This window comes from Capsaspora owczarzaki (genome assembly GCF_000151315.2).
Source record: "Capsaspora owczarzaki ATCC 30864 unplaced genomic scaffold supercont2.3, whole genome shotgun sequence".
NCBI classification, from domain to species: Eukaryota; class Filasterea; order Ministeriida; family Capsasporidae; genus Capsaspora; species Capsaspora owczarzaki.
In genome coordinates this window covers 1656689-1669320 of record NW_011887294.1, presented here as the reverse complement: position 1 = coordinate 1669320, position 12632 = coordinate 1656689, and the positions used below count along the sequence as shown (strand labels likewise).

The 12632-nt window shown below is 54.5% G+C and overlaps 3 protein-coding genes and 1 pseudogene across 4 annotated transcripts; 2 read left to right on the top strand and 2 right to left on the bottom strand.

The window, feature by feature from the left end:
* Nucleotides 1-2093: 2093 nt before the first annotated feature.
* CAOG_02510 (hypothetical protein) lies at nucleotides 2094-2530 on the bottom strand (the record flags this gene model as incomplete). Its single annotated transcript, XM_004349210.1, has 2 exons — nucleotides 2094-2191; nucleotides 2278-2530. 2 exons carry the CDS (start codon nucleotides 2528-2530, stop codon nucleotides 2094-2096), a joined length of 351 nt encoding a protein of 116 aa, XP_004349260.1.
* A 774-nt stretch (nucleotides 2531-3304) lies between these two features.
* CAOG_02509 (iron-responsive element-binding protein 1) lies at nucleotides 3305-7546 on the bottom strand (the record flags this gene model as incomplete). The annotated part of the gene is made up of 8 exons (XM_004349209.2): nucleotides 3305-3393; nucleotides 3446-4101; nucleotides 4198-4340; nucleotides 4660-5240; nucleotides 5368-5542; nucleotides 5651-6653; nucleotides 6813-7060; nucleotides 7130-7546. The coding sequence occupies 8 exons, from the start codon at nucleotides 7544-7546 to the stop codon at nucleotides 3305-3307; spliced, it is 3312 nt and encodes a 1103-aa protein (XP_004349259.2).
* A 551-nt stretch (nucleotides 7547-8097) lies between these two features.
* On the top strand, nucleotides 8098-9242 carry CAOG_02508 (peptide methionine sulfoxide reductase). The gene is made up of 2 exons (XM_004349208.2): nucleotides 8098-8376; nucleotides 8747-9242. The coding sequence occupies exons 1-2, from the start codon at nucleotides 8111-8113 to the stop codon at nucleotides 9030-9032; spliced, it is 552 nt and encodes a 183-aa protein (XP_004349258.2). The 5' UTR covers nucleotides 8098-8110; the 3' UTR covers nucleotides 9033-9242.
* Nucleotides 9243-9645: 403 nt separating this feature from the next.
* CAOG_02507 (hypothetical protein) lies at nucleotides 9646-12607 on the top strand (annotated as a pseudogene). The gene is made up of 3 exons: nucleotides 9646-9714; nucleotides 9952-10207; nucleotides 10351-12607.
* The last annotated feature ends 25 nt before the right edge of the window (nucleotides 12608-12632 follow it).

Sequence of the window (12632 nt, the reverse complement as noted above, 5' to 3'; positions counted from 1 at the left end):
CGATGGATTTGAGCACTTGAAGCAAGCCCTGAATTCCCATTTTGCGCAACAGCTCCCTGAGCACCTGAATGGACGCTAGTCTGAGCTGATTTAACCCGCAGGTCGACTCCTCGATGTTTAGAAGCTCCAAAAATTGCAGGCAGAGTCAAAGAGATGGCGATCCAGGCCTTGGTGCCTTTGGTTGGATCAACGAGAAGCAGCTTGCGGCACGAGGGACGAGATCGGATTGCAAAGCTCCACCGTTCCGGCTAGACTTTAATGTGGAATCCTCAGCGCGTGCAATGCAACGTTGGAAATCAAGACGGATGGACTTGGTTGGAGATTGTAGTCTGCGAGATTGAAGGCAATAAGTCAGCAATAAGTCAGCAGAAGCAGCGAATCGAGTCAAGCAACGCGCTGTGAAAGCGAGAGACGACATAAGAGCAGCACACGAATGCAAGCCACTTTAATATGGATGAGAAAGAGAGAGAGAGAGAGAGAGAGAGAGAGGGAGAGGGAGAGAAGCAGCTTCGTGGAGGCAGGCGAAGAGCCGAGAGCGATGGAAGCAAGGGGCCTCCAGTGCCCAGCGGAGCACAAACGACCAACCCCTCCCCCCGACTCAAGGGAAACAATGAGAGCAAAGGAGTTGTGTGTTCAGCGAGTGAGTCAGAACAGGCGACGCGTGGCGAAAACGCACTCACAAGAAAACACAAAGTGGACGAAAGGGAAAAAAAAAAAAAAAGAGTGAAAAAAAAATGCGTTTTCCCGCCAAAATTGAAGCTCTGCACGAACGAGCACCTGTCAGTCTGGCAACCCATACAGCGTCGTCCGATGCGATAGAATGTATAGATAGAGCAAGGAGGCCTGAAATTGAGGGGATTTTCCCAAGGAAAGAGGCAGAGATCGAGTTGGAGCGACTAATTTGGAATCTCGTTTGGCGGGAGATTTCAAATTCAAGCCCAATCCGCCCATTCCAAAAGTCTGAAACATCCACACATCGCTCTTCCCAGCGCCTTCCGCCTTCAGCCAACCGTTGCACACATGCGTATGCTGTTGACTTGTGGTAGAGATGATGCTCAAAGGCACGGAGGCGCGGGGGGGGAGGTTTGGGTGGTGTTGCAACGATGCTAACTAAAAAAAAAAAAAAAAAAAAAAAAAATTGCACGAAAGCAGCGTTTCAAAACAAGCGGCTAGCCCCGTGTTTCGCGCTTGCTTCAAGCAAGATACGAAAAAAAAGGAATACAAAAGCATACAGTTTATCATACATGACCTCCGCTGTTTGACTTCAAGCACCTAACAACTCGTCCAAAAAGTCATCGTCTGCAGTCCGTCCTCCAGACGATGTTGGAGCCACGACTGCCGGCACTGCTGGAATGAATGAACCTGACAAAGCATGACAGTCATGATCAACACAACGCCTCTCAAACCAACAAACAACAAACCCACACACCAAACCAAAAGCAACCTCAAAACAAGTGCAATCATCTCGTACCTGCGGATGAAATGCCAAACCCAGCAACGCTGGCAGTCGGAATTACCGCCGGTTTGATCGAAGGAGGACCGCTGTCTAGCGCCAATAGTTCATCCAGTTCGCTTTCGGCGGGCTTGGGCACGACCGCCGCGATCGAGGATGGTGGTGCGAGCGTCGCGGGCTGCGCTATTTCTGGCTTCTGAACGGGCTTTGCGCTATGAGTTGGTGCTATTGACACGGCGGCGGCCGCTTGAGCAGGAGGCACAGGAGCAGGATGCGCTTCGTTCCACTTCGGGAGCAGGATGCGCTTCGTTCCACTTTGTCAAATTGGACTGCGCTTCCAACTCGAAATCGTCGAGCAGTGCACGCTTTGCCATCAAGCAGCAAATCAATGAGCATAAACAACCCGTTTGTCGTGCTTCAACAAGCTTTGAAGCCCAACACAGTGCCATCAGACCTACCTCAAAGTAGCGAGAGTCAATGTTCAGTTGGACGTGTAATGGCAAGGTTGCCAGTGCCGAGGCGACTGCATGGCTGTTGACAGATAGCAAGGCAATTGCATCCTGCACATGCCAAGCGTTGATTTGGCTTTGGTTAGTTGGAGATGCAGAAGTAGAAGAAACACAGCACAAAAAAACAAATTTCACTGGCTCACAGCATCGAAATCGGCGGGTGTCGGCTGATTCTCGGCCACCTGCTCGTCCTTGAAGCGAAAGTACGCCTCCTCGGGCAGCATGACAGCTACAAAGTATTCCGCAGAGTGCATGGGGGAGGACAAGTTAGCACATAAAGGTTGGCCTTCAACGTTGTTCAGCTCGACGACTCACCTGCTTGTGCTTGTAGCAAGCTCGTATAATCCGCACCAACCAAATCCAAATTCAGACGATCATCCAGGAGCATTTCCATTTCTATCAAACGCAATTCCAGAGCGATTGTGAGCAACATGAGTGTCTCCACAGACTTCCATTGCAGATTCTGAACGCAACTTGTCTTGTCGTATTTCTCCCAGTTGCTCGTCTTGGGACGCGCTTGGTACTTGCGCCGCTCTGCAGCCGCAGCCTCGGCTTCCTCGTCATCCATCTGCTTGGTCGCTGAGGCTGGTCGCCTGCCTTGCTCGGTCTGGCGGTCGCTCACCGAAGCACCGCCAGCTGTACTACTGCTGCTGCTGCTGCTGCTGCTGTTCCCACGTCTTGTGGCTATTGCTGCCACTGCCGCTGGGGGAAGATCCTGACGCGGCGTGGCTCTTGACCTGTGCTGCACGGCGACGGTCGTCCTTGTACTTGTTGTCGTCCGGTTTCATCTCCAAAAGCTGCAGCAAAGCAAATGACAAGTACAAATGACTGTCTGTCGTCCTCGACTCCTAATATAAAAACTAATTGTGGTCTCGAAAATGTGGGCAGCAATTTCATCATACCATGCCAGCAATCAATGCGCAGGTTTGATATTGAACGCATACAGTAAACAACAGCTTTACGCAACGCTTGAATCAACATACACGGAGCATTCCCAAAACACCAGACAACAATGGCATCACCAAAGCTTGGCTGGGTTGAGATGCGTGTACAGAACAAGGCGCGGCAAGCCACCGTGGCAATAGTAGGCAACATCTGCAATAGTGTACAGCGCGCTTGAGCAGTGCAAAACCAAGCCAGTATCAAACTGTTCGTTGATTCGACGAAAAACGCAAGTACAGCGAAAAAAAAAAAAACATGGTCAGCACCCATAGATGTCACAAACACTCCATTCCAAAAACACCAAAGCGGAAAAAACCCTTTTGAAAAAAACAACGGCCAAGTCTCACCTGAACATGGAATTTCGCACGCGGCGGCAATATGGGCTTCCCGGTTCGCCCAGTCAGAGGGCTGGGTGTACTTGAAGGACTCGGTAGACCTGCCGAGGAATGGCAGTGCTGGCAGTCCTCCCCACGTTGAACCAAACGAACGCTAAACGACAGAGAGGCAGCCAGCTGACCGCGGCTTTCTTCAGTCAGCGCACTGGAAGGCAACAGGAGAGGAAGAATGCCCATCTGCGCAAGGTGGCGACGATGGTCGTCATCAAAGGATTCGGCGAGAATGCAGCGAATGCCAACCGACCAGGGGCCGCGAGCCGCCCACTCGCGCGGAGCTCCCCCGCCATAGTCCTTGCCAGCGACAACTGCCAACACTGGAGTCACAGCAGCCTGTGGCAAGGAAGTCAGCAAGGAGCTCGCAATGTCAGCCACGTTAATTCCCGCCGCGGCAGCACGCTTGTTCAGAATTTGCTGCAATCGAGAGATCTTGTCGCTCTTGTATCGTGCAGAAGCATCGCAAATGTCAAGAACGGTCAAGGATGGTGTGTGTATGGTTTTGCACCCTTGCTGAGCAGGCGCAGCTATCGCTGCTTGTAGCTGCGCCATGAACGCAGCGCGTGCGTGTGCGTCGGGCATCCGTGCGAGCCAATTTCCGATCGCCTTGTTAACATGAGGTGTTCCCACAGAAACGCTGCCGGCAGGGACGGTCGCAGACGATGACACTGCATCGATGCTGCGAAGTCCAGCCACAACGTTCTCGAGCAACACGTTGCGGAACTTGAGTCCGCAATAGGTGCCCCGCATCATGAGCTCATGACAGCCACGACGGGCACCAAACGAAGCAAATTCACGAGGCGCGAGGCTGACAAACCGAAAAAGAAAGCGAGGGGAGGAAGTTCAGAAAAAAAACCGAACAAGCAAAAACAAACATCACTGCCAACCACATCCAACAACTCACCCTCGACTAGTTAAGAATTGGGCAGCTCCACTGGCCTTTGCAATGTGACCGGATGGAGAGATCATGTCGACTGATACTGCATCACCCGCCTTTACGAGAATATCAACATGCTGAAGGTCCTGCCATTCCCATGCTGGCTCCTCCTGTTGCATGAGAATAGAGTGCAGCTCAGTGAGTCAAAAAAGGCAGGATGATGCGCCAAGAGCATGCGGAATACAAGCTCGGCATTACCATGGCATCGAACATGGGTGGTCGAGTAATTTGTGTTGACTGCGGGTCCCAAGAGTAAAGAGGCGAGCGAATCAATGGTAGTTGCTCCCATTGATGGTGGCCGGCCTGTGGGGCGCATTGAAGTGCGAATAAGCGTCGAGCCCAGAAAAAAAAAAGAAAAAAAAATAGAAAAAAGATTGGATCAACGACATCACACACGACCAACCAAATGCCTACCTGAAGCCGCCGTACGGCATCGCCAACAATGCCAGGAAGGACTTGCGCACGCTCAATCTGCTGCAATTCATCGCGGGAGGGCCAAATGTCGCGGAGGTACACGGGATGTCCCGTAAGAATCGACGTTCCAAGCGGAGTGCGCTCAAGATCAATGTCGATCGTGCCAGCGATGGCATAGGCAACAACCAGTGGCGGGGAAGCCAAATAGTTGGCCTTTGTGAGAGGGTGGATTCGACCCTCGACATTGCGGTTGCCTGACAGCACGCCACAGACGACGAGATCGTTCTTTTGGATGGCGCTCTCGATGGAATCGTGCAAAGCGCCGCCATTTCCGACACATGTCATGCAGCCGTAACCGGTGATTGGGAATCTGATTTCAACATGACTCGTGATTGAGTAAAAGGAAACGAGCGACGATGGCGTGCCCACAACCCCTTCCCCCCGAAGAGCACATTCATACCCGAGTCGCTCAAAGTAAGGCGTGACGCCGCTCTCATTCAAATAGTAAGTCACCAAGCCGGAGCCGGGTGAAAGCATCGTCTTCACATAAGGTTTGATTCGCAGGCCGTGCTCTACTGCCTTGCGTGCAAGCAATCCTACAAGCCAAATGACATGGTACCACAAGAAGCGGCAGCTCGGAGTTGGTGAAAATCTCGCTCAACAAACACAAACAACAACAACAAACCAAGACGTCACAAGCAAGCGGCTCGATTAAACGTATACCTGCAGCAAGCATGACAGTCGGGTTTGTAGCGTTGGTGCAGCTCGTGATGCCTGCAATCACAACAGCACCGTGACCGAGCCGGTGGATTTCGCCATTGATTTCAACATCGGCATGCTGCTTTTGCTGTTCGGTGGTGAGGTTGAACCCTCGGAAACCATCTCGGTTGGACAAACACTGCCACCGCAAATCAATTAAAAAAACAGGCAACCATTGTCAAACGGGGGAAGGCTGGAAGAAGACTACTCGAGCAACATGATCTGCATAGCCAACGACAACACTCACCTGATGAAAATCATCCTTGAGATGGAAGACGCCAACACGAGCACTCATGTTTCGCGGACCGGTGCACGACGGAAGGACACTGGAAAGATCAAACGGAATGACCCTGCAGTAACTGCGAGCGTCGCCAAGCGTGCTGCCAGAGCCTCCGTTGCTCAATCGTAAAACAGACAGATACTGGCGGAATTTGGGGGCGAACGCATCGGATTTGCCTGCTTGCGTAATGTACCGTTCAAGCTCGTCGTCTGGCGGGAAGTAGGCGATTTGGGCATTGTACTCGTGCGCCATGTTGGAAATGGTGGAGCGGTCGGCAATCGACAGAGAGCACACGGACGGGCCAAAGAATTCAACGCAGGCACCATCCAGGGTGTGCTCGCGGAGCGACTTGATGATGGCCAGCACCACATCGGTGGAGGTGGCAATTGTAGGAACGGTGCCAGAAATGCGAAAGCCGACAATGGAGGGCAGCCGTAGTGCCGCGGGCTGACCGAGCACCATTGCGGCCAGATCGACGCAGTTGGCCGCAACCGTCAAAATACCAGCACCATTGCTGAGGGCAGCATGCGAATCAGACGTGCCAACAGTATCCATCACGAGAAAGCCGCCATCTCTGGCGACGTGCTGAATGCGAGGCGCACTCTGCGAGCGATCAGACACGTTATTACTGCTCCCGGGAGTAGGAGTAACGGTCGGCGCCACCAAAGATCGTCTCGAACCACGAACTGGACTTGATGGCGTTGCTGTGGGTGGCAGGGACGCGAGGCTCGGCTTGGCTCGGGGGTGAATAACGAGTGACTCGGGCAGCTCGCGATTGTCCGGGCCCAGGACGAGCATTGAGCGCGAGAGGCTCAGCACAATGCTGTTCAACAGCAAGCCCGTGCCGGGTGGGACAACTCGTAGGTACTGCATATTCCCTGCAGCCCACTTGAGAAAACGGTAGCGCTCCGTGTTCCGGTCAAACTCGGCAAGAATCGCCGCACCTTTTGAAATGTTGGGTGTCACGGCGCTATCCATGTCCACAAAGCAAGACACACATACACACAAAACAAGCAATCCAGCAACAAAAAAAACACAAATGAGCATGCCATTCCATGAGTCAAATGGGCAAGTCAAATGTCAGCCAAATCGAAGGGTGCCAAAAAAAAAAAAAAAAAACTCAACGTACGCTTCAATATCTTCCGTCGGAGCCTTCCCGGAGGATGCTTTGCCGACTGAAACAGTTGTTCCGGCCAAGGATGTGGCGACAGCGGCAGCATCGTCGGTACCAAGACCGCCCGGCTGCGCAGCTTGTTGCTCGGCGACAACCACATCAACCGGCACAATCGGATTCAACGACCGCGGATCGCCGCCGTGCCGGGCAATGGCATCGCGCATTGCAGCAATATCAATCAGCACGGGCATGGCTGCTTGATCCTGCATGTATATTCGCCCTGGTAGAAACGGGATGACCAGTTCTGAGACAAGTGGACGCGGCATGCTCACCACGCCATCGCCGCCCGCCATTGCCGGCGAGCCCTCCGAGCCCTCCCAAACGACCGACAGTGTCGAGTTGGCACCGTGCGCAGCGCTGGCGACTACCGCGCGTGGCTGGTGGTGGTGGTGGTGGTCTGCCACAAGCTCCGACAAACCCGCGTGGACTGAATTCGCCGCCGCTGCAGCCGCCTCCGCTGCTGTCGCTGCTGCTGTTGCTGCTGCTGCTGCCTTGGTCGTTGCGCCGCCGTGCGTGGCAACCATACTCGACTGCGTGTGATGCGTGGATGCACTCGGGGTGGCTGTTGCGGTCTCTCGCTCTGGTGGTGGTTTTGTGCTGGCTGCATACAAGACGCGCTCGACGTCGTCCTTGGTGACCAGCCGCCCGTCGCAGTGCCGGACGAGCGATTCCAGCACGATTCGCAGCATGATTGGCAGTCGGTCTAGGTTGAGTTGTGTGTGTGTGTGGGAACAATTGAGATACGCGGCAAGCCAAGCCAAGAAGAGAGAGCAGCAAACCGGCAAAGCGGAACAATAGCAAGTCAGTCATCATAGTGATCGGAGAGAGTAACATTCGATCCGTGCTCAATCAAAACAGTCAATTGCAACAGAGTATCAGCAGAACACGCAGAGCGGAAACAAAACAGCAGCAAGCTGACAAATCAGGGTTTGACAGCTACAGTCTGAGACGCTCCGTGCGACTTTCGGTTGATGTTTTTGCGTACCGTAGGCCGCTTCATCGAGCGATGCAAGATCAAAGACGCGGCAGACCTCATCGCCAGTGTGGAGCTGCCGGATGATCGACTGGTACGGGTGGTGAGTTCGCCAAAGCGAGGTGTCCATGTTTTGACCACTCGGAGTGAAGACTGAACTAACTGGCATTCCTAGTATTATTTCATTCAGCTATCTCCATATGCGATATTTGTTGGTACTACTATTCTATGAATTGGAATGGTGTAAGGTGCCTGTCTCAGTCTTTTCCTTCACTCTTACATGCTACAGGTGCTTCGATCGTACTTTTCATCTTCAGCATCGATTCCAACCATGTCCGCCATCCCACCCACCGCCCAGACCGCGTATGTCGCTGCCGGCTGCTTCTGGGGCGTTCAGCAGCTGTTTGCCGAGACACCCGGCGTGGTCGACACGGCGGTCGGCTACATGAACGGCAAGACGCAAAACCCGACCTACAAGCAGGTCTGCTACAACGAGACGGGTCACGCCGAGGCCGTCAAGATTGTCTTTGATCCCGCCCGCGTCAGGTGAGGAGGAGGAGGAGGAGGGCCCCTTTCAGTCACAAAACGCGTTGTGAGCTGCGTAGCTATTTTGCTGTCGTAGTAGTAGTGGTTGGTAGTGGTTGGACTGGACGAAATGGCACCAGAATTATTGGTTGTCTGCGCGCACCGAAACGGCGAATTGTTCGCAACCATGCCATAAAATTTCCGGTCATCGTCATTGCCCAACCTGTGATGTGAGATTGGGATGCGATGATGAGCTTGTGGAGAAAAGCAATAAAAAAAAGGGGGCGATGGTGGTGAGCAGCGTGTTATGCTTTGTGTGTCGTTTTCACTGGCATTGTCTGTTTTTGTCAACTTTCTGAGACTTACTCTTTGATGATCTGCAAATATATAGCTACGATGCGCTGCTCAAGGTCTTTTGGGACCATCACGATCCCACCACACTCAATCGTCAGGGTCCCGACCACGGAACGCAATACCGCTCGGCAATCTTTTACGTCGACAACGCGCAGAAGGACGCTGCCTTGGCCTCGCGCGAAGCCGAGCAGAAGCAATGGTCCAAGCCAATCAGCACTGAAGTCACCGCCGCTGATGTCTTTTATCCCGCGGAGGACTACCATCAGCACTACTTTGCCAAGAATGGCGGCGGCGCTTGCCATCGGGTTGTTCGAAAGTCCTGAAGTTCGCAAAGACCCCCCCCCCAACAAATCACCACGACCGCAATGTTGATGCCATGCAGCTTTGCTGTGGTGGCTGCTAACCCGTATTGAGTGAACAGAATACTGGCGGCCACAGGACATGCTCCCTTCGTGGTTTTGTTTTGCAAAACCTGTGTTTCAAATGTTGATAAAGTGCTGTACAACAAATCATTCCAGTTCAATCCAGCCCCACACCTCACGTTGTTGCACTCCAGCTTGTCTGTTCTCACTCGCACAATCACCAGTTTGCCCGTGTGATGATGGATTGTGCGGGTCAACTTTAGCTCGTCAATCGGACGAGCAACGAACGGTTCATCGCACTAAACCGCCATCGGCCGCCCACACCACCCGAAAAACCTATCAAACTAATCTTGAGGGCTCAGTCGTTTCCGCTTTCAATCCTTCCTGAGCAGTCTGAATGTCGTCGGCACCGGGCTCACCCCGCGCTGCCTTTCACGGCACAACTGCTTCAACCACCGCCGCCGCCGCCGCATTGCATCGACCGGTGGCTGTGGGCATGCTCAACCACCTCTCGCACAAGCATTCCCTCATCGTTTGGCGGCGGCGGCAGCAACTCGTCTCACTCTGCCAACCATCACCATCACCGCAGCCACGACCCTGCACCCACGGCCGCGTCGTCGTCCAGCGCCAAGCTGCCACCTCCGTACGTTGCTCCCTTCTTCTGTTGCGCCGCATCACAAGTGCACAACACATCCCCTCCACCGTGCGAGTTTTGAATGGAAAACAACGCGAAACAACAAAAAGCGCGCGATTTTGGCGCCAAAAATCTTTTGATTTTTCTTTTTTATTTTGACAATGTGTCAAAGTGCATCACTCACTCACTCGATGATCATGATGATCCCCGGCTGTCAAAACTCACCTTGCACCACGATCGCTTCAGATTGCACAAGCCACAGGCCGTGCGCGCCCCGCCGATGAGCTACGGACGCTCTGGCAGTCCCGCGCAAGCCTCGCCGACCCCTTCGGGCGTCCGCTCGTCCCCTGCCGCGCACCCTGCGGGCAAGACCGCCAGCCACACGACGAGTGCTGTTGTTGCTGCTGCTGCTGCTGGCGCTGCTGCTGCGGGGGAAGCCGAGCAGCAGAGCGCCCGCCCAACTGGTCAAGCGGTACCGCTCGGCATCAGTCCTCTGCCAAAGGTACCGAACACTGCTCCTTTTTGCCGTGGTCATTTTTTCTTCTTTTGTTTGTTCATCTCAGTTCTCCAGGTTTGAAGGCGGAGGGTGGAAGCGTTGGAAATCTCACCCCTCCTTTTTGGTTGCTTTGTCCCCATTCTCCTCAGATCCGTGGCACGACAAGCGCAAGCCCATTCCCCGCTTTGTCGAAAATTGCACCTGCCCATTTCGCAGGACAAGCAGCTCATGGATTGCATGGAGCGCGACCGTCAGTGCAGTTTTCATCCCCTCAGCCGGCGCTTCGCAAGCCGTTGTTGCCTCAAACCTTGCTCGCACGATCTGCCAGCAGCTTCCCACTTCATGTGCATCATGCGAATGCAGCAGAAGCAGTAGTGTCCAGCGCGCCTGTCTCCTCGGCTGGCTCGACCGACGCCTCCGCGGCCGATTCCCAACCACCCGCGGCTGCTGCAGTTGATCCAGCGCCGGTTACTCCCCGGAAACGCGCTGGCAATTCAGCCAGCGAGACACTTGGCAACGATACTGCGGCGAATGAACCTTCTCCGGCACGATCATCGAAAAAGCCTCGCTTGACCAGCGAGACCGACCCTTCATCGACCGATGCGACTCCAATGGAGGTTGAGCAGGCAACCCCGCGCCATTCACACAAGAAGAAGCCCGTCAAGTCAACGGCAAGCGAGACCACGCCTGTCTCCGCTGCCGATGCCCCTTCGTCGGTGAACCAACCAAGCGAAGATACCACAGATGACTCGACCACGCCGCCTCGAACTTCGGCTCGCTTGGCTGTCACGCCAGCAGCTTCTTCCACGCCAGCAGCTTCTTCCACGCCAGCAGCTTCTTCCACGCCATCCAGTGTTCGAAAGGCTGCACCTGCTACCAGCTCCTCGAGTGCAAAGGCAACAGCCTCAAGCAACGGGTCTGGCGTAAAGTCCGTGACAAAAGCTTCCCGTGCCATCCCCCATGCCACGACGACCAAAGACGCGGCGGCGCCTGCCACCCCGCAAGCATCGAAAGCGCACGCCGATCCGGCCGTCGCTCGAGCAACGGCAACAACATTGACTTCAAGCTCTGCTGCATCGAGTGACACTCCGAGCAGGGCTGCGAAAGTGCTGACGCCGTTGGCGCTGCTCCAACCGGAGGCACTTCCGCGAACAAGCAGTGGTCGATCGGTCAAGCCGCCAATGGCCTACTGGGCAAATCAGCGACAAATCACCGACACTGAGGGAAACTTCAAAGCCTTCCTCCCCGGCTCGATTGACCACACGACTTACGACTTTCAGCTCTTGTTTGCCACTCCCAAGAGGAAAAAGAAAGGGCCAAAGCCCGAAGCGGCAGCTGCTTTGTCGTCGAGCTTGCCCGGAACCCCGAGCAAAGCTGGAACGGACAAGAGCAAAGTCCGCAAGAACAAGTCGAAATCTGCCAGCCCAGTCAAATTGAGCAAATCCAGCAGCCTCCCAACCACGCCGACAAAGAAAAAGCCTTGGACGGCAAGCGAACTGGCCGCGCTGAAAAAGGCTGTGGCGGCAGTCGTTCCAACGCGACCCCGGTATTGGCTCCACATTGCGAAGCGCGTGAAATCGCGGACAGCGGATGAATGCCTGGCCCAAATGACCTCCAGCACGGGCGTCCACAAGCCTGCAAAAAGAAGCTCGCTGCCACCAAGAAGGCCGCTGCCGACAAGAAGGCATCCACGTCATCCAGCAGTGAAGCAGCAGCAGGCGTTCTCGAACTCACCGCTCGTAAGGGCTCGTTGTTGCGCAAAAAGCAAGTTCGCCATTTGCTTGACCACGTCAACAAAAATCATCAGGACGATGCCTTTGAATCGTCGCCCTTGCGGAAGGCCAAAGCCACACTCTCGCTCAAGCAGGATGCAATTGCGAAGGCCGTCACTGCCTCGGTCCCTCCGGATGCTGACGACGACGACTTTGCGGCGTCTTCCCGCCCCAGCCGGCGTGCCGACATGCGCACTCCTTCAACACACCGTCAGTCGAGTGCCAGTCTGGCTCGCACGCCGGTTGCAGGATCGCCCTCCACCATGGGCGTCAGTCCAGGGATGCTTCGACCGGTGGATCGCGATATGGCCGAGAGCTACGTCCGTCAAACCCAAGTCCAAGACAAACGTAACCGAGCTTCTGCCTCGACACCGACGACAAAGCGGACCACGGGCGGGCGTCCCCAGACCAAGTCGCCCCCGCTCACCCCGAGCACGGCTGCTGCGAAGCTTGGTGCAGCCCTCACCAAGCACAAAGGCAAGGACCAACATTCTGACCACGAAAGTGGTGAAGAGCGGGACTACTACTGGAGTGATGAGGATGAGCGATGATGAATAGCGTCGTGTTTTGTGTTTTCGCTATCGTTGGGTATGGGTTGTGACTGCTTGAATCAATAATTGAGATAGATATCAACAAACACTGAAGCAAATGTCGGTTTA